The sequence below is a fragment of the Callorhinus ursinus genome, unplaced genomic scaffold (assembly GCF_003265705.2).
Source record: "Callorhinus ursinus isolate GAN/ISIS: 27379988/994484 unplaced genomic scaffold, GSC_fseal_2.0 scaffold21, whole genome shotgun sequence".
Taxonomy (NCBI): Eukaryota; Metazoa; Chordata; class Mammalia; order Carnivora; family Otariidae; genus Callorhinus; species Callorhinus ursinus.
In genome coordinates, this window is record NW_027397083.1 from 22,336,744 (window position 1) to 22,358,622 (window position 21,879).

Below are 21,879 nucleotides of genomic sequence, written 5' to 3' on the forward strand. Positions count from 1 at the left end.
AATCTAGTATTCCCAAACTTCTGCAATTACAAAATACTTGCAAAAGCACTCATGGGCCTTGCTTCCCAAGATGATGGAACTCTTAAACACTCATTAAGAATCTGGATACCTCTTATTTCAAACAGCAGCTTTTCACTATCCAGGGTGTAAGCACTGACCTCTGATATGGTTAAATCAGACTTCAAATTAAATTTAACTGGCCTTTTCTGGCTTCTGGCAAACAAGTATAAAATGTGGTCACATCCTAAGTGTGAAGCTTAATAGGATAAAATTTAGGGATGAAGTTGCATTTACACATCTAATGCAAGAAATTGCCTTTTTAATGAAGTATATTGACATATAACCTATTAGTTTCAGAGGCACAGCATAATAATTCAATATTTGGGTATATTCAAAATGATCACAATAAGTCTAGTTAACATATGTCATATAATAGGTAGTCACAAAATTTTTTCTTGCAATGAAAACTTTTAAGATCTGTTCTCTTAGCCATTTTCAAATATGCAGTATAGTATTAAATATAGTCACCATGCTGTACATTAAATATCCATGACTGATTTACTTTATAATTGGAAGTTTGTATCTTTCGACCTCCTTCACCCATTTTGCCCACCCACCCCACCCCCTGTATCTGGAAATAAACAATCTGTTCTCTGTATCTGTGGGCTCCATTAGTTTAAAATTCCACATATCAGTGAGATGATATGGTATTTGTCTTTTTCTGTCTGATTTATTTCACTTAGGATAATGCCTTTAAGGTCCATCCATGCTGTTGCCAAATTTCCCTTTTTGTGGCTGAATAATATTCCTCTGTGTGTGTGTGTGTGTGTGTGTGTGTGTGTGTATGTGTGTGTACCACACTTTATCCATTCAACCACTGATGGACACTTAGGTTGCTTCCATGTTCTGGCTATTGTGAATAATACTGCAATGGAAATAGAGGTACAAATATATTTTTGAGTTAGTGTTTTTTTTTCTTTGAATAAATACCCAGGAATGGAACTGTTGGATCATGTGGTAGTTCTATTTTTAATTTTTTGAGGAGCCTCCATACTGTTTTCCACAGTGGCTGCACCAATTTACATTCCCACCAACAGTGTTCACGGGCTCTTTTTTTTTTCCATATCCTTGCCAACACTGGTTATTTCTTGTCTTTTTGATAATAGCCATTCTAAGAGGTGTGAGGTGATATCTTATTGTGGGTTTGATTTATATTTCCCTATGATTATTAATGTTGAGCACCTTTTCACATACCTGTTGATCATCTGTACATCATCCTTTGAAAACTGTCTCTTCAGTTCCTCTGTCCAGTTTTTAATTAGAGTTTTTTTCTATTGAGTATATAAGTTCTTCATATATTTTGGATATTAACCTCATTAGATATATGATTTGCAAATATTTTCTCATATTCTATAAGCTGCCTTTTTATTTTGTTGATTATTTCCTTTGCTGTGCAGAAGGCTTTCAGTTTATGTAGTCCCACTGGCTTGTTTTTTGTTTTTGTTTTGTTGCCTCTGCTTTTGGTGTTAAATTTAAAAGGTCATTTCTAAGACCAAAGTCAATGCAGAACCTTCACTGGGTATGCAACTGATACTTGTTCAAGATTGTCACTGCACAAAGATATCATGTTATCCATTCAATAAGAAAAGATGTACCACAAACATTTATCACTTGTATACCTTTCCCAGAATTCCACAGAAATAAGAATAAAAAATATAATTATTAATCTACGAGATCAAAGAATACATGATGAGAAAATGTTAACTCAGCAACTGGAATGAGCTTTTTGAAACACAGAAATAAGATGAGGGAGGAAATTAACAAAGTAGAGAAAGCTTCCAATAAAAGCACGCAGAGGAGACTCCATGAGGCTTTTACTAAGAGATTCGGCATACTGACACATCATTTACTGTGGAAAGCTAGGTGACACCTAGAGCTAGAACAGATTCACAGTATGTCTACAGAGAGGTTCTTCCACCAGGTTGCTATGGTGCAGTTAACAATTTGACTCCACTACAACGAAACTCATTTGGACTTTAAGAAATGTAAGAATAAATTTGTGTGGCTTAAGTCACTAAGTTTGTGGTAATTTGTTACAGCAGCAATAGTATATGAATATACCATATAATGTAATGCTAATCAGCAATAAAAGGGATGAGCTATTGATATAAACAACACCACTGAACATAAAAATAATTGTTGAGTGAACTAAAAGGGTAAAAAGGAGTATATATTGTATTATGCCACTTTAATAAAATTCTAGAAAATGCAAAGTAATCTAAAATTATAGAAAGTACACAAGTGATTGTTTGGACATGAGGGACAGGTAGGTGCAGGTAGCAGGTGTTGCAAAGAAACATGAAAAAAATTTTGGGGGTGAACTATATTTTCACAATATTGATGGTGGTTTTGGTTTCATGGGTGCATACGCAGTCAAAACTTACCAAATCATACACTTTAATTATGCACGGTTTATAGTATATAAATTATATCCCAAAACTTTAAGGTATTTAAAATTTAAAATATGTATGTAGGGGATGTATATATGCATGTATATATACACATATATACAGAAACCTATATATACATACATATACATATATGTAAATGCATACACACATATAGTGTATATGTATAGGGAGATGAATGAAAACAAAAAGAAAAGCAAAACCCTGAAGCTCCAATATTTATCTTACAGTAGCTTTAGAAAAAGAAAATGAGTAAAATTAAAAATTAGAGAATTGTTATGAGCTAATACAGGAAAACCTCCCAGAATTAAAGGGTATTACTATACAGATTGAAAGAAGAAGCTAAGTGACCAGAATAATAAATAATTAGAACCATGCTAAGATTCACAATTATGAAATTTCACACAATATCAAGTTAAAGAGAAGATTTTAAAAGCTTAGAAGAGTTGGTATTGTGCAGGAATGAATACTTGGGAGGGAGGGGAGCAAAAAGAAAAGAAATAAAAAAATCACAAAAGAGACTTGATTTGAATCCAGAATATTAGGCAAACGATATAACCAAATCTATCTGTTGGAAGTCAGCAGCAAAATAATGACATAAGAGCTTTGAGAAGAAATAATATCCATCTTAGAATTCTTTATCTAGCTAAAGATTCAATCAACTTTTCAGGTAGGAAAAAAAAAGACATTTTATGACAAAGGCTCAAAAAATTAACTCCTAAAACACATTTTCTTAAAAAAGCTATTAGAGAATGTCCTAGTAGAATACGGTGGTAAATCAAAAAAATGGAAAGACATGGGGTCAAGGAAAGGAGATCTAATATAAGAAAATTGGAAAGAGAAGTCCCAGTATGACAGCTCTGCACCAATCCAGAAATTTAAAAATTTCTCATAGGAGCAGGAGAAAGGTAAGACAGAGGGGCATCTTAAGGAAAACAAGTTATAATTTCATATATTTCATTGTAAGGAAGAATGACTGCTAGGCATTTGATAAATTATTAATCTATTATACTAAGATATTTTTTTTCTATTATACTAAGATATTAATCTTAGTATACTACTTACCATTTGACAAAGCTCTAAACAATTTTAATGTGAAAATAATATATACATTAACTATTGATTTAACCAACTTCAGTATTGCTTTATTGGAAAAATAAGGAAGCAGGGACTGCGGAGGTGATGTAGTGGTAGTATGAGAAGTGAAATGTCCACTAACTCGACAGAAAATCAATAGATATTTTAATGTAACAAAAACTGCATCATAGGTATATAATTTAGAAATTCTAAAAGTCCCAGAACAAACATTAGTAAGTAGTAAAGCTAAAGAGGTTGTTTCTGGGAATAGAGCCTAGGGAGTGCAAAGGGGTGGGCAGGATATTGCTTTTTTTTTTTTAACTTTTGTCACTCTTCCACTGTGCTTTAAACCATGCATACATATATAAATATATATATATATGCTTTAATTTTTTTTAATGTTTAATGAGAAATCAGCAACAATTGTCTTAGCAATACCTCCTAATTAGTACAGCTCTGCATGACTCTCTATTCATATGCTGAGTCATTTATTTTCAGAAAAATACACTTTAGGGTCACAGAAAAAAACATAACTAAAATTTTTTAATAGAGGTCTTGATTTTATCACCCTTGCATAGCAATTTTTCAAAAATAGAATTAAAAGTTCTGTGTGTCATGCAATTTCAATTTTGGTGATAAAAAATTAATAAGAACCTGTTCTCAACAGATTACAGTTTATTGGTAGATGGTAGTGGCAGCAAGTACCAGAAAATTAGAATTCATTGTGATTATGTTCAAGGAAGTAGGGAAAGTAAACAGGTTTAGTTACAGAGAAATTTAAAAACTGGAACAGTTTCAAATTTATGGAAAAATTTCTTGGATGGGCAAATGTAATCAAGATAATGAAGGGGGGAATGTGTGAATGATCCAATATTTACTGAACAGCAAACACAGGTTGGACCATTAGTAAAATTTAAAACAGAATATATACCTTCCAAATCATTGAAGTTGAAAACCAGCAAACTAAATTTAATATAGCAAAGACAGAAAGCAAAGGAAATACTAAACATAAAATCCAGAGAGCATTAAAGAAAATGAAAAAAAAAAAAGGGGGCAAGGCACATCCATTTTGACAAATATAATCCATATATTGGTAAAGTTTTCAGTTAAATTTCGAAGAGAATTCTGGGGAAGTTGCTTGTTAAAGACTATTTCCCTCTCTGAACCACCCCCCCCACCCCAAAGGCCAAAGAGATGAGAAGAGAACGTGAAAAAGTAAATGGATGATTCTTCATTCCTACCTCAATGCTAGAAACTAGGAAAGAATTATGGAATAGACAAAGCCAGATTAAATAAAGATGTCTAGTCATCTTTGGTGCTGTATTGCTGCAAGCAAGTTGAAGGGATTTTGGTTTGAGTTCACTATTATCCCTTGTCTGGAAAAGCAAAGCCAAGTGGACAGGGCAGATTAAGAGACTGTTTGATATCCTTCATCTCTAGGTATTAACAGATGAAAAGCTATAGCCCAGGGCAAGTGTGTCCATTCCAAACAGAAAAACAATTGGAAGCGGAGTTTTCTTGACACAGGAGGAAATAGAAACAAATGAATTAAACAAAACACAATGTACCTAAAGTAGAAACCAGACCAAAACAGAAATTTTCATTAATAAATGTGGCCAGAGGCATAGCTGACTGAATAAACGTTTTTTAAAAAATGAGCACCTATAGAGTCTGCCTAAAGAGCCACTTCAGGTCATCTCAAGAGTTCTAGCGAGAGCAGTCATCCACCTTAAGACTTAACTGGAAGGTGGTAAACTAGCAGTGATCATGGGGAATCTGTTCAAACTGCTCTGGGTTAAACACCTGGCTATACAGGTGTCTCCTTCCTCAAGGAGGAGGATTAGAAATTAAGTTATAAGACTAATGAAATGTTTCTTTTTTTTTTTCAATATAAGAAGAAATCTGTCTCAAAGGTTTCAGAAGAGAAAAACTTTGAATAAGATATGCTATAATAAACAAAGAAAATATAGACAGAATCTGCAATTTCCCCTTAAATAAAAATGAATTCTCAAAAAATTATGTTACAATACATCAAAATGAAAACAGAGCTGGGTAAAATAAAAACATAATTTAGGGTTAATAATTTGTTGTCGACATTAAAAATGCTTTTTGAGGAAATAAAGAATGGAATCTACCCATGGAAAGACTGAGTCATTGGTAGAAAAGAGAATCTTAAACAGCATTACCAGAATATAGAGGGGGGGAAAAGTGACAATAAAGGGAAGAAAAATTGATTTGGAAGGTGCATATCTCCCTGAGTTTATACAGTCAATTGTGATGGTTAAATAAAGATGCAAGTTTGAAAGAATCCAAAATAGTAATTAAAGCATTGCTACAATAAATTCCCTGGGCTGAAAAAAGATGCACTCTGCAGTTAAAGGTTATAATATTTAGGGAAAACTACTCCTAAGTATCCTAGCGTCAAAAAGTTTTCATTCACATATGAAGGTATCAAGAGAATGTATTCCACGAATAAATCTGTATTTTCTAAAAAAGAGAAATCACAAAGTTGTACTCTTTTCAATTGGGAATATATATATATATATCCCCAAAATGAGAAACTTGTACAAAAAAAACCAAAAACAAACACTGGACATGGATGTACCTACACATAAAATTAAGCCTAAGTAATGATAAACTAGAAAAATGGTAAATAAACTAACCCTAAATAATGATAAACTAGAAAATCAGAATCTAATTATTTTAAAATTTGTAGAATGTTTTTTTTTTTTTTAAAGATTTTATTTATTTATTTGAGAGAGAATGAGAGATAGAGAGCACGAGAGGGAAGAGGGTCAGGGGGAGAAGCAGACTCCCTGCTGAGCAGGGAGCCCGACGCGGGACTCGATCCCGGGACTCCAGGACCATGACCCGAGCCGAAGGCAGTCGCTCAACCAACTGAGCCACCCAGGCGCCCTGTAGAATGTTTTAACAGGCACAATTTTTTAAGGTAATAATGTTTTTCCAAATTTTCTACAATGATCATGTTACTTGAATATTGGAAAACAATTCTTAATTTAGGTCATGTGCAAATAAACTGCACAGATCCACTTCCTGCTAAGCAGCCTACTCAGACCTGGTGGGCAGCTGGAGTTGGTAACAGGTCCTAGACCAGCAGGTGACAGATCTGCACTCATGCAGGACCCACCCCACCCCGCTATGTTGATGGGTCATCCCCTGCTGATCAGCCTCACTCACACCTCCCAAAGGAGAATGGACATGGCTTTTACTCTCACCCACAGTCCTTCTAAAAGAGTCTGGAAATTGGGTTCTTGGTATGGACAGTGAACTGGCTTTGACATTTTGGGTTGCTTTGGGGGTTTCTCCACTAAGGTACATCTGCTTGTTGTTTTTGTCCCCCCTCTATGCCTTCTCTTGTTTACATTCTACTCTCTTCCCCCCTCTCTTTCTTTCAGATTTAATGACATTCTAAGGTAAAGTGGGCATTGCCAGAAGAATATTTGCTCCATTAAGAAAATAAGTCATTATTTTTAACTACTGGTTTCTGTTACTATCAGGGCTCCCACAAACACTAAAGATATTTTTCTTCACTGGCTTATTAGTTTCTTTAAAAAATTCTAATTCCTCACATGGCTTATATCAGTAAGGATGGATTCCTACTGAATAGTACTAGTTATTAGGGCAAATGAAATGCTTATTAAAAATAACAATAATTCCATGTATTCGAGGTGTGTATGAGTATTACATGATCCTTCTATCTTATTTTTGAGTTGAATACTATAAACAGTCTTGCAAGTGTAAGACATTATTAGAACTTATATATTACCATTTTTTATTTTAAGTAGGTCACAGAAGGAATAAACTTGGATTTTAAATTTTAAATGTAGTTTTTTTGAGACTTTTAAAACTTTTTTATTTATTTAAAGATTTTTTTTAATTTATCTATTTGACAGAGAGAGAGCACAAGCAGGCAGAACAGCAGGCAGAGGGAAAGGGAGAAGCGGGCTCCCCACCGCAGGACCCCGGGATCATCACCTCAGCCCAAGGCAGTTGCTTAATCAACTGAGCCACCCAGGGGCCCCTTTAAGATTTTATTTTTTAAGTAATCTCAATACCCACCATGGGGCTCAAGATCAACTCCAAGATAACGGTCACATGTTCTACCAACTGAGTCAGCCAGGCACCCCTAATTTTAAATGTAGTTTTAAGCACAACTTCAAGGACCAAACTCTAAGCTATGTTACAGTAATTTTGTAACTGGTACTAAAATGATGCACCGATTTAGAATTAAGTGGATGTTGTGAATCAAAATAAATTCCCTGAGTTGGGAGTGAGTATAACAATGTGTCTAAGTTAATCAGCTAAACAGTATCTCTTATTAACATAAGAATCCACTAATAATAATAAGTCCATGATTTCCTTTCTAAGAGTCTCATAAACTTTTCTCTGTGCTTACTTAACAATCACAGGCCCTCCTTGGTAACAAGTTTTAAAATGAAATGAAAGAAGCAAAACCCGTTGATTTGATAAGAGCAACCACGTGCTTCTCCTTAAAACCTATCTCCTCATCTTCGGTTAGAGTTCCTTCTCCTACTTCCGTGTCCTTTGGTTGCATGTCATCAGCGTTCTCACACTTCGCTGAGACCTGTTTGCCCAGCTCTCTCCTTGTTAGGACTGGATCTTGAAGAGTAAAGGCCCCTTCTGATTTTTTTTCCCTCTAAATCCCTTGTATCTTCCACAGTGTCTAGTAAAATCACTGAATGAGTAAATTAATTGAAATATGAATAAATGAGTGATTTTGTTATAATTGCAGTCATTCAAAACCCGGTCTTCAGGAACTCAGAAGAGTTATCCATAAATATATGATGAATAAAAGTTAGGTCAAAAGTTTAATGTCTGGGGCACCTAGGTGGCTCAATCTGTTGAGCATCCAACTCTTGATTTCAGCTCATGTCATGATCTCAGGGTCCTGGGATTGAGCCCCACATCGGGCTCCCTGTTCAGTGGGGAATCTGCTTCTCCCTCTCCTTCTGCCCCTCCCCTCTGCTTGTGCTCTCTCTCTCTCTCTCAAATAAATAAATACATAAATAAATATCTTTTTTTTTAAAGTAGAAAAATGTGCCACCTTGTCCTTAAGAGGGAAGAACAAATTCCAGCAGAAGAATGTAAAAGAAATGATACCTACTTGTTCTCACCATGGGTGTAGGTAGATGAATTCCGGATTCTATAACAAGTCTGACAAAAAGATTTCATTTCTACATGAACTCTGTCCTAGGAATGCCATCTAAAGAAGTATTTTGAAGTCAGGCTTTGACTTGCACAAAAGAGGGGGAATGATCATTCTGAATACAGATACTTACCTTCTCTGCTCTACAGTAACAATACTGCATGCGTGCATTGACAGTGCAAGAAGTTGAAGCTTCTGTATGCAACTACAATCTTATATTACCTCCTTATAAAAATCAGGGAGATTTTAATAAAAATATTTCCAAAACATTAATATAGGCAGCACATTTGGATTTAAATGCTGGATCAGCTCCCTGGAATTATACCAAGGACAAGGCTGACTGTAGCTGTTCTTAAAGCTCTTTTGCTTCCTTTCAAAATTTTAAGTGATTTCCTTGACCACAGGAGTACTTTTATGATTAAAGCAGGTGTCCTGACTGATGACAGCCAGTTATTTCTTCAATAAAGATGGCTGAGAGATACTTATAGTGTTTCAAGAGAGGTATCAATGGAAAAGAACATAAACTTTAGCAGAGATTCCTCAGCAGATGTCAAATTTTATTGAATGTTGTATTTTCAATGTTTAGCATAGTGCCTGGAACATAGGAGGTCTTCTATAAGTATTTGACAAAACACATAATTGTGGCGCCCAGGATATGCTACATCATGATTCCTGGTCCCTTGTCATTTCCCATTCCAGTACAAACATAGGACTCAATATTCACATCCAGATGAAATAACAAATGTTAAAATCCAGATTTGAGAGGGTAGAATAGAAGATACACTAAAGGGAATGGGGATTCTCGGAGAAGGTGGTTTATAACAGCATAAGAATAGAAGGGAGTCTCTCTGAGACAGTAAGAAAATCTTCATAGATTGTCACCATCCTATAAAAACAGCAATTCTGACAGACTGTTGTATCTTGTAACTGAGTGAATTTCAAAAAGGGCCATAATCCTTCTACTTTGCATGACATACAAAGATAAACATTGAAATGTTTATCATAACTATTCATCAATATGTTATTTTACCTAATGCAATTTTTTTCAGGTTAACTAATGGCAGAAAGAAGCTACTCTCCCTAAACCTAATATATCTCATGGCACACTAGCAAGTCTATGATTTAATCTCATGTTTGCCACATATTAGCTATGTGGCCATGTGCAACTTCCTTAACTTCTCAGTCTGTTTCCTTATCTGTGAAACAGACTTTTGCCTCAAGGTGTTAATATAAGAATTATGTGATAGAACATATATACAATGGCTAGCACACTGACGGACACACAGTGTCTGAACTCTTATCAGCTCCTTTCAGCCACCTTGGTAAAACCTCTATAGAGAACAAAATATGCAGCCATATTGCTGGCTCAAATTCTAGCTCTGTTAAACACCTGTCTTACATTACTAAATGCTCATCTTATGTTATTAAGTAAACTATCTGTCACACTATGCCTCAATTTCCTTATGGTAAAATGGAGTGGGTAGTACCTTCTTTGATGGATTTTTGAGAGAATTAGATGAATTAATGCATATTAAGTACACAGTGATGAGCCATCCACAGCAAGCTCAATTACAAACCCTCCATGCTTGAAGACAGGTATCTTTAAAAGTGTTCAATGAAATCCCAATAGTTCATTTTTGCCCTGGCTTCCCTGATTGAAAGACATGTATCATATAACCTCACTGATATGAGGAATTCTTTTTTTTTAATTTTTTATTGTTATGTTAATCACCATATATTACATCATTAGTTTTTGATGCAGTGTTCCATGATTCATTGTTTGTTCATAACACCCATTGCTCCATGCAGAACGTGCCCTCCTCAATACCCATCACCAGGCTAACCCATCCCCCCACCCCCCTACCCTCTAGAACCCTCAGTTTTTCAGAGTCCATCATCTCTCATGGTTCGTCTCCCCCTCTGACATACTCCCCTTTTCTTCCTCTCCTGTTATCTTCTTCTTTTCCTTTTTTCTTATAATATGTTGCGTTATTTGTTTCAGAAGTACAGATCTGTGATTCAACAGTCTTGCACAATTCACAGCGCTCACCGTAGCACATACCCTCCCCAATGTCTATCACCCAGCCACCCCATCCCTCCCACCCCCCACCACTCCAGCAACCCTCAGTTTGTTTCCTGAGATTATCTCATTGGGGAGGGTATGTGCTACGGTGAGCGCTGTGAATTGTGTAAGACTGTTCAATCACAGATCTGTACTTCTGAAACAAATAATGCAATATATGTTAAGAAAAAAAAAGAAGAAGAAGATAGCAGGAAGGGAAGAATGAAGGGGAGTAAGCCGGAGGGGGAGACGAACCATGAGAGACGATGGACTCTGAAAAACAAACAGGGTTCTAGAGGGGAGGGGGTGGGGGGATGGGTTAGCCTGGTGATGGGTATTAAAGAGGGCACATTCTGCGTGGAGCACTGGGTGTTATGCACAAACAATGAATCATGGAACACTACATCAAAAACTAATGATGTAATGTATGGTGATTAACATAACAATAAAAAATAAAAAAAGTGTTCAATGAACACATGATAACATCTTTTCATTTACTGAGCAGTTAAATAGATTTAAATCTGACAGAATATTCTTGGCAGAAATAAAATTCAAATATATTAAGCTTTATATCTATTGAGTATCATTCACATCAAGGATTTTTAACTAGGCTGAAGGAAGGAATATCAGATAATTTCAAAGAAGCCTTGATTGCCACATTTCCAGTTGGCAACAAAGGGTTGTTTTCAAGATTGGGTCTGAAGCAGAGAAAAGTTCAACATCTCCCGATGCCTTTTTTACTTTTTGATATCAGATCATGCCATTCTTAAAGATAATGCAGTACTCAAGCACCATGCAGGACTCTGATTATATGAAGAAAATTATAAGAATTAAGTCTCAAACATTATATTTAGATAGAATAATCTCATGTATATATTCATTATTTAGTTATACAGTGTTTTTAGAGAGTATAAATTAAGTTTTGCAAAGCATGATTTTATATGTACTATGAACTAAAGTACTTACATGTGATTTAAATTCTAGAGTACTGTTGTCTAAATGGGTATAAGTGCCTGTGAGTGGGTGATTTCTTCACATCTGGTAAGAGTTATGACTAATTGCAAGCTGTTCAATTTGGTACATACCACCAACTCACTTGTCTTGGAGCAATGTGTGAGAACTAGAGAAGCATCATTCAAAATATGAGTGCTCCAAAGGAGGCATTATACCAAAGGTAGTATTTTAAAAGACAGTATTTTCCCCAGTAAGGAAATTTGAATTTACTGTTTTACCCCCCATTTTCTTATATACTGTTAGTGACTGACATCTGAAAGATACTTATTACAGCAGTCCATAATATATTTTATAATATATAAAATATGGTGAAGAGAAAGATGTAATTTGAACCCTATCTATATAAAATTCTTTTTAGTTGTTATGTTTTATACTTTCATTTCATGAATATCTATCATTTGGTAAGCAAAATATCATAAATGATCAAAAATTGCTAATGCTATATCAGAAGTAAATACAAATTCAGAGACTAACAATTATGTGAATTATTTTTTGATAATTCTATTTTCTAAATTTATACCTTGTTGTGTTGAAATTTATAGATTTAACATGATTAAAAAGAAATCAGTCTAAGTACTGGACTGTAAGGAAAAGGTTTTAAACTTGACTTCTCCTGACCTGTGTTTAGTAGGAACATTTATTCCACAAACATAAATTGTACTGGAATGTCCTAGGACTTCTTAAGATCAGAAAAAGTAGCAAAAAGGAGAGAGATTAGTATATATCTTATTTTTTAGTATACACTAAAGTAAGTCATCCCCTAAACAACCCTACCAGTCCCAATTTATATAGGAGAATATGGGAAATTTAGAGAAGTAAAAATATTGGCAAAAATCATACATTGCAAATCCTAAGAAGCGTAATTTTTTAAAAGATTTAATTATTTATTTTTGAGAGAGAAAGAGAGAGAGAGAGAGAGCACGTGAGCAGGGGGAGTGGCAGAGACAGAGGGAGAGAAATCCTCAAGAAGATTCCCTATTAGGTGTGGAGCCCCACTTGGGGCTGATCCCAGAATCCTGAGATCACAACCTGAGCCCAAATCAAGAGCTGGACGTTCAACTGACTGAGCTACCCCCGGGGCCTCAAGAAGCATCATTTGAATCCAAGCGGCTTGACAGCGCCACTCAAGTTCTTAACCATTTATCTCTTATTATAAGTCTGAGGCTGTCCTGTGTTGCTATGTTCAGTCAGTAGTGAAGGTCATTTTAGGCAAGTAGACTCTTAAGTGTACCACTGGTTGCAGGTATACCGCTGTGTCTGTTAAGATCCACCAGTTCACAGCTAAAATATGTTCTGATGTCTTTTAGAAAAAGTCTAAGTTGAGCTAATGGTAGTGAATTAAAGTCACTTTACCTAAAAGGGAAAAGAAGTTGAATCTTTGTGATCAGCTAAACTTTGGGAGACTTATTTGAAAAATGATTAGTAGAGATTATGTAGGTAAAGAGAAAAACCCTGGGCTGAGTAATGCACAGCCATTAATCTCATTGATCTGCAGTTAGGATAGGGAGCTACTAGTGTTTTCCAAAAACATTAGTCACCAAGTATTGAGCCTACTATTTAAGCAATCCCTGTAGGAGGAACTAACCATACAGAATTGCTCATCCTCATAACATTTCTACCTTAGCTCTGCCACTCCTACTTGCGTGACCTTCAACGCTAGCTCTTCTGTCCTTCAGTTTCCTCATCTGTGAAATTACAGTAATAGATATGTCTGTTTATGAAGATTAAGTGGGATACTATAAGCAAAACACTTTAAATAATGTCTGGCAAAGAATATGCATTTAATAATAGCACTTATTATTCAGAGTTCATAAGTAAAGAAATTGAAACACATTGAAATTAGCTTGCCCATGATCACTATGTGAACAGTCTTAAGATTTGAGCACAATTCTGTGATTCCATGTTATGCTTATTATTTCCCATAGTGCTTTTTTCACTAGGACTTTACATTATGACAGTGAATTATTAAAAAAGTAAATAAAACACCTCAAACCTAATGTACATCTTCCCTATACATAAATCAAGAAGAACTATAAACTTTTACCATGTACTGTATTTTTAAGATCCCACTGTGAGATATTTCATTATGGGAGGGTATTCACCAAAGCACCTTTATTTTTCAAAAAGCTATGCAATAAAAAAAAATAGGACCGAAAATACCTACGGCAAATATAAGGAACTGACAGCATTTGAGGTATTTATAAGGGTCAAGATAGAACAACTAAAGGCAAAGTCTGAGAGCTCTCCTCTATAAGTCTGATAACTCCTTTACTGAAGTGTCCAGTAAATGAGACAAGGCAGTAACTCCCATTTAGGAACTTCATCATACCTTAAAAAGGAAGGATTAGGGGACTGTAGTTAATATTAGAAACACATTAAAGTTATATTTTCATAGGACTAAATGCATGTATTCAGCTAAGTGTATCTAGGATCTTCACACTTCGCCTCTACTAATAATAGAGAACACCTATTTACAACCTGCTCTAGCCCACACACTTTAATTCATTATCTCATTAAGTGCTTACATAGTTATTATTTTATAAAATTGTTTCTCATGGGCTCGGTTGTTAGAACCCTGTAGGGTGCACGTTTGCTAAGGACACAGATTCCTAGTCTCTTCCCCTAGAGGGAGATGGGATTATTAATCTGGAAGGACTGAAGAATTTGCATTTAACAAGCACTCCAGGTGATTCTTTAGATCTTGAAAATTTAGATCTTATAATTGAAAGACATGAGCTAAGGCAGATGAAACAAATTGCTTGAGATACCACTGAGTGATGGAAACTTGGTTTAAAATGGACCTTGTGCATATATCTGCAAAGTCTGACCCCTTTCCCCCTGCCTAAACTGTTGTTAATAGTGCTCCAAATCCAAATATAAAATATATACAATTTTAAGGGGTGCCTGGGTGGCTCAGTTGGTTAAGCATCTGCCTTTGCCTCAGGTCATGATTCCAGGGTCCTGGGATTGAGCCCCATGTTGGGCTCCCTGCTCGGCAGGGAGCCTGCTTCTCCCTTCTCCCCACTTGTGATCACTCTCACCATTTCTGTTGCTATCTCTGTCTCTCTCGCTCAAGTAAATAAATAAAATCTTTAATATATATTATATACATATTAAATATATGTAAATACATATTTATAAGCATATAATATATATAAACAAATATATTTACATATATACACACATGCACAATTTTAGGAGTTGACAGATGTCTTTTGGTCAGCCTATTAACTTTCTAGAAATGTCATGATAAAACATGTACCAAGACTAATACAGTGCATTTGCAAAACAGTTTTCATGTCCACCCAGTTTTATGCACAAGGAGTTCTTTCCCCCAAGGCCAACTCGGTCTCAGTCCCAGTGAGGATGTGAATATAGGGACCTGTGTTTTGGTGATCCTGGGTCCTACAGCTGGTGCTGGTTTCTCGCATGCCTGCTGGGTTGGAACCAACCAGAATTTAAAGTAATTGCTGCTTTGCAATGCAGTTAGTTTAGCAGGTAAGGCAGTGACATGAAGGGACAGGCAGGTTGGTTTATACTGCCTGCTAGAATATGATTTCATACTTCTGTAACTTCTGATGAACTGTAGAGTCAGAAGGTATCATGAACATTATTCTGTCTAAAGTTTTCATTTTATTGAGGCCACAGAATGGACAGTGAGCTACCCATGATATAGCTCAGAAATCACAGAAATCTGCCTCGAACTCTGATAGTTTTGCAGAGAAGAGAGAAAACCAGAGGACAAGCTACAGACAACCATGGTGGACATCAAATGGGAGTGAGCTGCCTTCCAGCTGCTTCAGTTTTTTTGTCCTTCAGAGAACTCGCAGCAAGTAGGCTTCCTTACAGAATGTAGAACAATTAGAAGGTCGACCTTGGAGCCAGGGAGGGCTGTGTTCACCCCTCACTTCCACCACTCATTAAGAGTTAATGCATAGGAGCGCCTGGGTGGTTCAGTCGTTAAGCGTCTGCCTTCGGCTCAGGTCATGATCCCAGGGTCCTGGGATTGAGTCCCACATGGGGGCTCCCTGCTCTGCTGGAAGCCTGCTTCTCCCTCTCCCGCTCCCCCTGCTTGTGTTCCCCCTCTCGCTGTGTCTCTCTCTGTCAAATAAATAAATAAATCTTAAAAAAAAGAGTTAATGCATATAACACCTAAACCTCAATTCCCTCACCTTGAAAATAGGAAAAATGATACATCTAACTACTAAAGGTTTAGTGAGTATCAAATAATGGAGTGTACTTTTAAGCGTTGGGGACAATGGGCAAGAGTGAGCAGTACCACAATGTATTTGCTGCTGCTGGTTTTGGTGGTGGTGTTACCATTATCTTCTCCTACAATCCTGAGACGTAGCGATTACCACCCATGGGTTTGGACGAAGAACCTATGGCTCAGGAAAGGTAAATTCCCAAGTTACAGAGATAGTGACAGAATTCAATCACAGGGAATTTGAGTCTGTGTTTTTTTCATCAAGGTACACCTATTTAACATTAATCTACAAATTTTACATTAATATTTTCTAAACATCTATGCAATTGTAAAATACTAAAATAATAAACAGAAAAAGGCGAGGCTTTTAAGATTTGTGTTCTTTTGAGAAGTTGTTTTATATAATTACCAACCCCCAAAATTTCTTTTTTCAGTGACATCTATGGGCAGAGTAGAATGTTAAATCCTAGCTTCACATGAAGACTTCAGTTCTTTAGAATCCTCGAGAAATGTGATGTTTTGGATAACTGAACTTCTAGATAGCTTTGAAACACTCATATTTTTATCTTATAATTACTTTGGATGGAATTTCTTTTAAATGTTATCACTTCTCTTCATTCCTAAGTAGAGGATTTGTATTTATCACAAATTCTATACTATTTTTGCTAATTCAAAGTCATCATTTATTTTCATTTACTTTGAAGTGACACAGTATTTCTTCTGAGCCATCTGATGTATGTAGCATTTTTAAAGAAATGCTGCTAGAATATGATTTCATACTTCTGTAACTTCCCAGACATATGTGTTTTCTGTTTGGATTGAAATGTCTCTACATTCTCTTCATAGTTGGGCTCTCCTCACTTAGGAGATTATCACTGGGGAACTAGAGTTGTAAATATGTAGGAAATCTACTGAGGGAGTAAAGAAAGAGAAAGGTGGAAATTAAGACAGAGTAGAAGACCTGAGGGGTTCTCATTTAGATTCGATGCCCAATCTTTTGTAATGATCAGGCTGATATTCAGTACTAGCCTGAGAAAAGTACAGTTTCTGACCCTGAAATATTTTCCCCCAACATTTTTTCTCCTATGTGGCAGGAATTATTTTAACAAGAGGCAATGCCTACTCTTCGGTCATAAATAAAAGAATCAACTGTCAAAATACCAGGGAGAGTCAGTACACATGTGTGAATGCATTTCTGTCAGTATATAAATGGCTTCATAATTTTTTTCTGGTTTTACCAGGGGAAGAGCATAGGAAAGTTCTAGATCCTAAAGATATGAGTGAGAGGAAAACGAGACTTAACACAGTGGATATCAGAGATTGTGAAACTAGGTATTTCCCCCAACAATGTCCCTTCAGGGTATTGTGAACTGGGAACTGGACACAAAGCAGGATGGTTGCTGAGAGGCTTTACAGGTGGCTACCTGCCATAGCAAGTAATCTATTTTTTAAAAAAGAGAATGTAAGTGCTTTGTGGTCTGCAGATTCCCATGTATGTGTAAAGATTATTATTATGATTAAACCACTCTTTGAGTAGGAGGTGTTTGATTCCATGGAATTACTAAAAACACTCTTTTCATGTTTAACCAAATGTCCCTTAGAATAATGATGAATCACTTAACAGCTTCAGCTAATCCCATTAAGCCCAAGCCTTTTAGGACAGGCTGTGTTTGATGTGACCTATGGTTTCCCTGAAAGTCTTGCTAGCTGTATTGGTAAATAACAGCCACCAGGAGCCAGAACTCACATTGTCCTTTTTTTGCCCACTTTTGCATGACACATGAATCCGTCCTAAATCAAGTGAACAGAGCAAGCCAGGCTGGGAAGCACACTTGGACTTTCACCAGATATTACTGCTGACTTGCCAGCTAATGTGTTCCTCCAATATGTGCGAAGGCAAAGGCAAACACACACTCCCAGTTCTCAGTAAGCATAATACACTCCAGTGTACCCTTGAGACTTTAGAAATAAACAAACTGTGGAATGCTCTGCCCCCCCAAATTCTCCCATTTTACTTCCTAATTTATTAAGCCTCTTAATAAAACAATGTAAAATTTAATTAAAGTGGAATAAAAAATTAAAAATATACGTAGTTCTCTTCAGAAAACAAAACTTAACTGGCGTTGTCAATAAACAAAAATGTCAACATTTTCCTAGAACAATGCAGTTTTCTATAATTTGCATAAAGTTTGTGTTTAGCAAACCTCTCAGACTTCCTACTATATAAAGTTCTCTGAAGAAGGTTTTTGCAGTGATAGGTTCAAGAATGAAAGTGTTCTTGACAATGCCATTGCTAAGCACCCTGCCTGGCACACAGCAAGAGCTTGGTAAATATGGGTTGAATGGAGAGTGAATAAGTACATTTGATTTGCAGTGAAATTTTGAAATTATGAAATGAATATCTAAACTTATTCTATGGGAATTTTTGAGAGGCTTTCCCAAGAAATGGGCATAGGAGTTGGATGGTTTGTGATTGTAACTCAAGACTATTGTAAGGAATCTTTAGATGGTCTGGAGTCTCATTTTCCTTAAAAATACCCCAAAATAACAAAAGTGAGACAAAGTAAAATAAAGGGCAACAACTTATAACAGAACTGCGGAGGTCAGTTTTTTGCTAAGTAGTCAACAAAAAGGTAGATGGGCCCGGGAAGAAGAGTAATTATCATTATCATTATTATTATTATTAATTATTCACTATATTTATGAGCCCCAATCTGTGTGCCAAACTGCTGAACACATTAGGACTTCGCAATATAGATATTATCTTCATTTCACAGAGGAAGTAACTGAAGCTTAGAGATCTTAAAGAACAAAACAACGAAGTAGAATATGTAGAATTAAATTCCAGGGCTGAAAATGAAGATCACAGATTAAATTAATGGAGAAATTTGGTTTTACAGACAGTATTTCATTTTACAGATAACGATTCTGACATCTCTATTGACTTGTTGAAAAACGCTGAGTAATATCAGTGAGGGAATTTGGCCCAGGGATTGATTACTACATAGTTCTCATAGAAGGAAACATCTCCTGGCTCGCTGAGAGTTTAAATGAAGAGTGTGTCTGTTTTTCAAGTGATGGTGAACATTTTTAAAGTCTTACAATAAGGGTGTTTTCTGAATACCTCATGCTCTTTCTAGGTATTATAAAGTTGAAATAAAAATCAAAAACAAACATTAATTTCATTTGATTAAAACAAAAAGTCATCCCCAGAAAATGGTTTACTCCACTAAATTCTTTCTTTCTTTTTTTTTTTAAGATTTTATTTATTTATTTGAGAGAGATGGTGGAGAGAGAGAGAGCACGAGAGGGGGGAGGGTCAGAGGGAGAAGCAGACTCCCCGCTGAGCAGGGAGCCCAATGCGGGACTTGATCCCAGGACTCCAGGATCATGACCTGAGCCAAAGGCAGACGCTTAACCTACTGAGCCACCCAGGAGCCCCTAAATTATTTCTTGTGAACTAAAAGCAGGGCTTTCCTCTTTGGCTCAGGAAGAAATTATCTCTGCTTTCACACAGCCACTGGCCCTTCCCCAAGGAACAGAGAAAAAAATCAAAAAGCCTGTAGGGGTCAGGAGTTCAATCTTTTCAACGAAGCAGAGTCCAAAGAAATTAAACACTTTGCTCAAGGTTGTTAAGCTAGTTACAAAGGCGAGCTTAGCAATTAGAACTCCAGGCTCCAGCACATTCTCCATTTTAATGTGAAGTTTTCAGGTTAATGTTATGGTGAAAAGCACCCCTAAAAGCATTCTGTCTCATGCTTCCTGGGTCCGAAAGCATCTAAAATCTTATTTTGCTTCTTCTTGGAAAGATTAAAGTAGCTAATCCTCAGTTTGTTATGTCTTTTTGGAATGCCCATTTATGGTTAAGAAGCAATTAACCAGAACCACCTTATTGGTGCTTCTTTTCCTATCCCTCCTCCTCTCCACATTTATCCTTCTGCTAAAGTTGCCTTTTGTGCCAAAAAGTAAAAGACTTGAAAATAAATGGCTCATGATGCATCATAAAGGAAACCAAATGTTTTTGGACAATATGAAAAACTACGATTTGTATAATTTTTATAGCCCACTTTGAGCAGTCACAGGTGGTCCTTAAATTGGCAGTTGTTAGCTTTTAAAAACAAAATATGTATCCATACATAATAAGTTGTGTGGGGACCATTTCAAGGTTCCAGGTTCCAGAAACGAGTCACCTATAGCCACACATCAGAGAAGAATGTTAATTGTATTAAGCTGGGGTAAAGTTCCTATCATCTCTGTCTTCATTCTGAAAGTGTAGATGTGTTTAAAATAATGATTAAAGAGAACATAACTTCTTGAAATAATTTAATTCTCTTTGGAACACTTAGATTTGCTGTGGAATTGCACATTATGTGAAATTTTTGTCTAATCAGTGTCTCAGCCCACTCCCAATTTCAACAAATTTTTTAAAGAACCTAGAGAACTTGGACTATAACAGAGTATAAAATTATGGAATTGGAAGCTGAGTCCAATATTCTGCCTAATGCAGGAATCCCTACTAAATTATCCCTAGTATGTCCATCCAGATTTTGCTTTAAAAAAAGTCAAAGATCTATATAGGAACAACTGTTGACTGTAGATAGATAGATGGACAGACAGACAGAATATAGATAATAACATAAGTAAATATTCACTTCACTCTGAATGAGCCAAGTTACCATTCAAGAATTCACGTATCTTAGGTACCTTAGGGTCAGCTGTGGCATAATTACCATTACCATTATTAATTCAATAAAATGGTAATTATGTTATTTAATAAATGTTTTGGACCAACTCCAAACATAAACATGCTCTAGAAAAATGCTTTTCAACAAAATAGGGAACAAGGACCAAAGAGTGAGGATAACTTGGGATATTTCTTGATTTGATTATGAACATAGGGACTCATACCACTGCATCCAGGGAGAAACTTGAAGGAGAAGCTAAGAGAGATAATACAAAGCCCCTAGAAGAGGAACCTACCAACAATAATAAAAGCTTGAAACCCAGAATCAAACATAGGACGGGAGCAAAATTAAGTTTTCCAAGAAAGTTTCAGAGCCGTTTCAACAGGCCAACTTCTGGGACTCTCCAAAAATTCATTTATCTAGGACTTTGTAAAGGCATCTCAAGTAAGAGATTTGTTCATGTGAAGCTTCTTAGCCGTTTGAATCACAGACTGGGGCAAACATGGTCCAATATTTCTGTCCTCAAACCTCAGAGCACTATTGGGCTGGTAAAACAACCCCTACTAAGCTGGTTTACTGCAATGCAATGAAACAGTCTTAGCAGAGATAATACATTAAATCAAGTCCCCGAAATGACGAATTCCGCTTCTCCCTGGGACCGTGCGGAGGCTCAGAAATCAGACTCATCTTGGATGCGGAGTAAAGAAGCATTAAAAAAAAAAGAAGAAGAAGAAGAAGAAGAAGAAGAAGAACATTTTTTTTTTTTTTTTTAAACTTCACAGAGTTCTCCACCTCTGCGTCGCATTAGCCTGGAAAGGATGCTCCTACACAACTGCAAGGGCATGCAGACGGGGACGTGACGCCCTTAGGGAGGGGGGCCAAGATTCCAACTGACCTTTTTGCTGTTTAAAGGACTGAATCGAGCCTGAATGGTGGACCATTTTCACCCTTTGCGTCCCCGCTGGGTTCGGAAGCTGTCCGAGAGGGAGGCGGAGGAATAGTAGCCAGACTCTCTGAGAGGCTTCCGGGCTGCACACAATCCCTGAGCCTCCGCGAGCGCGCTGCAATCCAACACCTGCTTTAGCCGGCACTTTGCTCCTAAGGCTGCGCGCCCACCGTTGTTATGGCAACGCCGGAGGGCGGTCCAGCGTCCAGCTCCCCTTAGCGGCTACTCGGGG

General features: G+C 36.5%; 1 protein-coding gene across 2 annotated transcripts in view; it reads right to left on the reverse strand.

Annotated features, from left to right (window-relative positions):
* ANO3 (anoctamin 3) overlaps window positions 1-21,879 on the reverse strand; it is a 440,613-nt gene that overhangs the window by 262,969 nt on the left and 155,765 nt on the right. The window contains exon 1 of one of the 2 annotated variants that reach the window (XM_073904837.1): window positions 21,597-21,760. The exons of the other annotated variant lie outside the window; for it this stretch is intronic. Within the exon in view, the coding sequence (XP_073760938.1) occupies window positions 21,597-21,642 (46 nt within the window). The 5' untranslated portion in view covers window positions 21,643-21,760. Of the gene's footprint in view, window positions 1-21,596; window positions 21,761-21,879 lie in introns of those variants that run through there. 2 annotated transcript variants of the gene reach the window in all.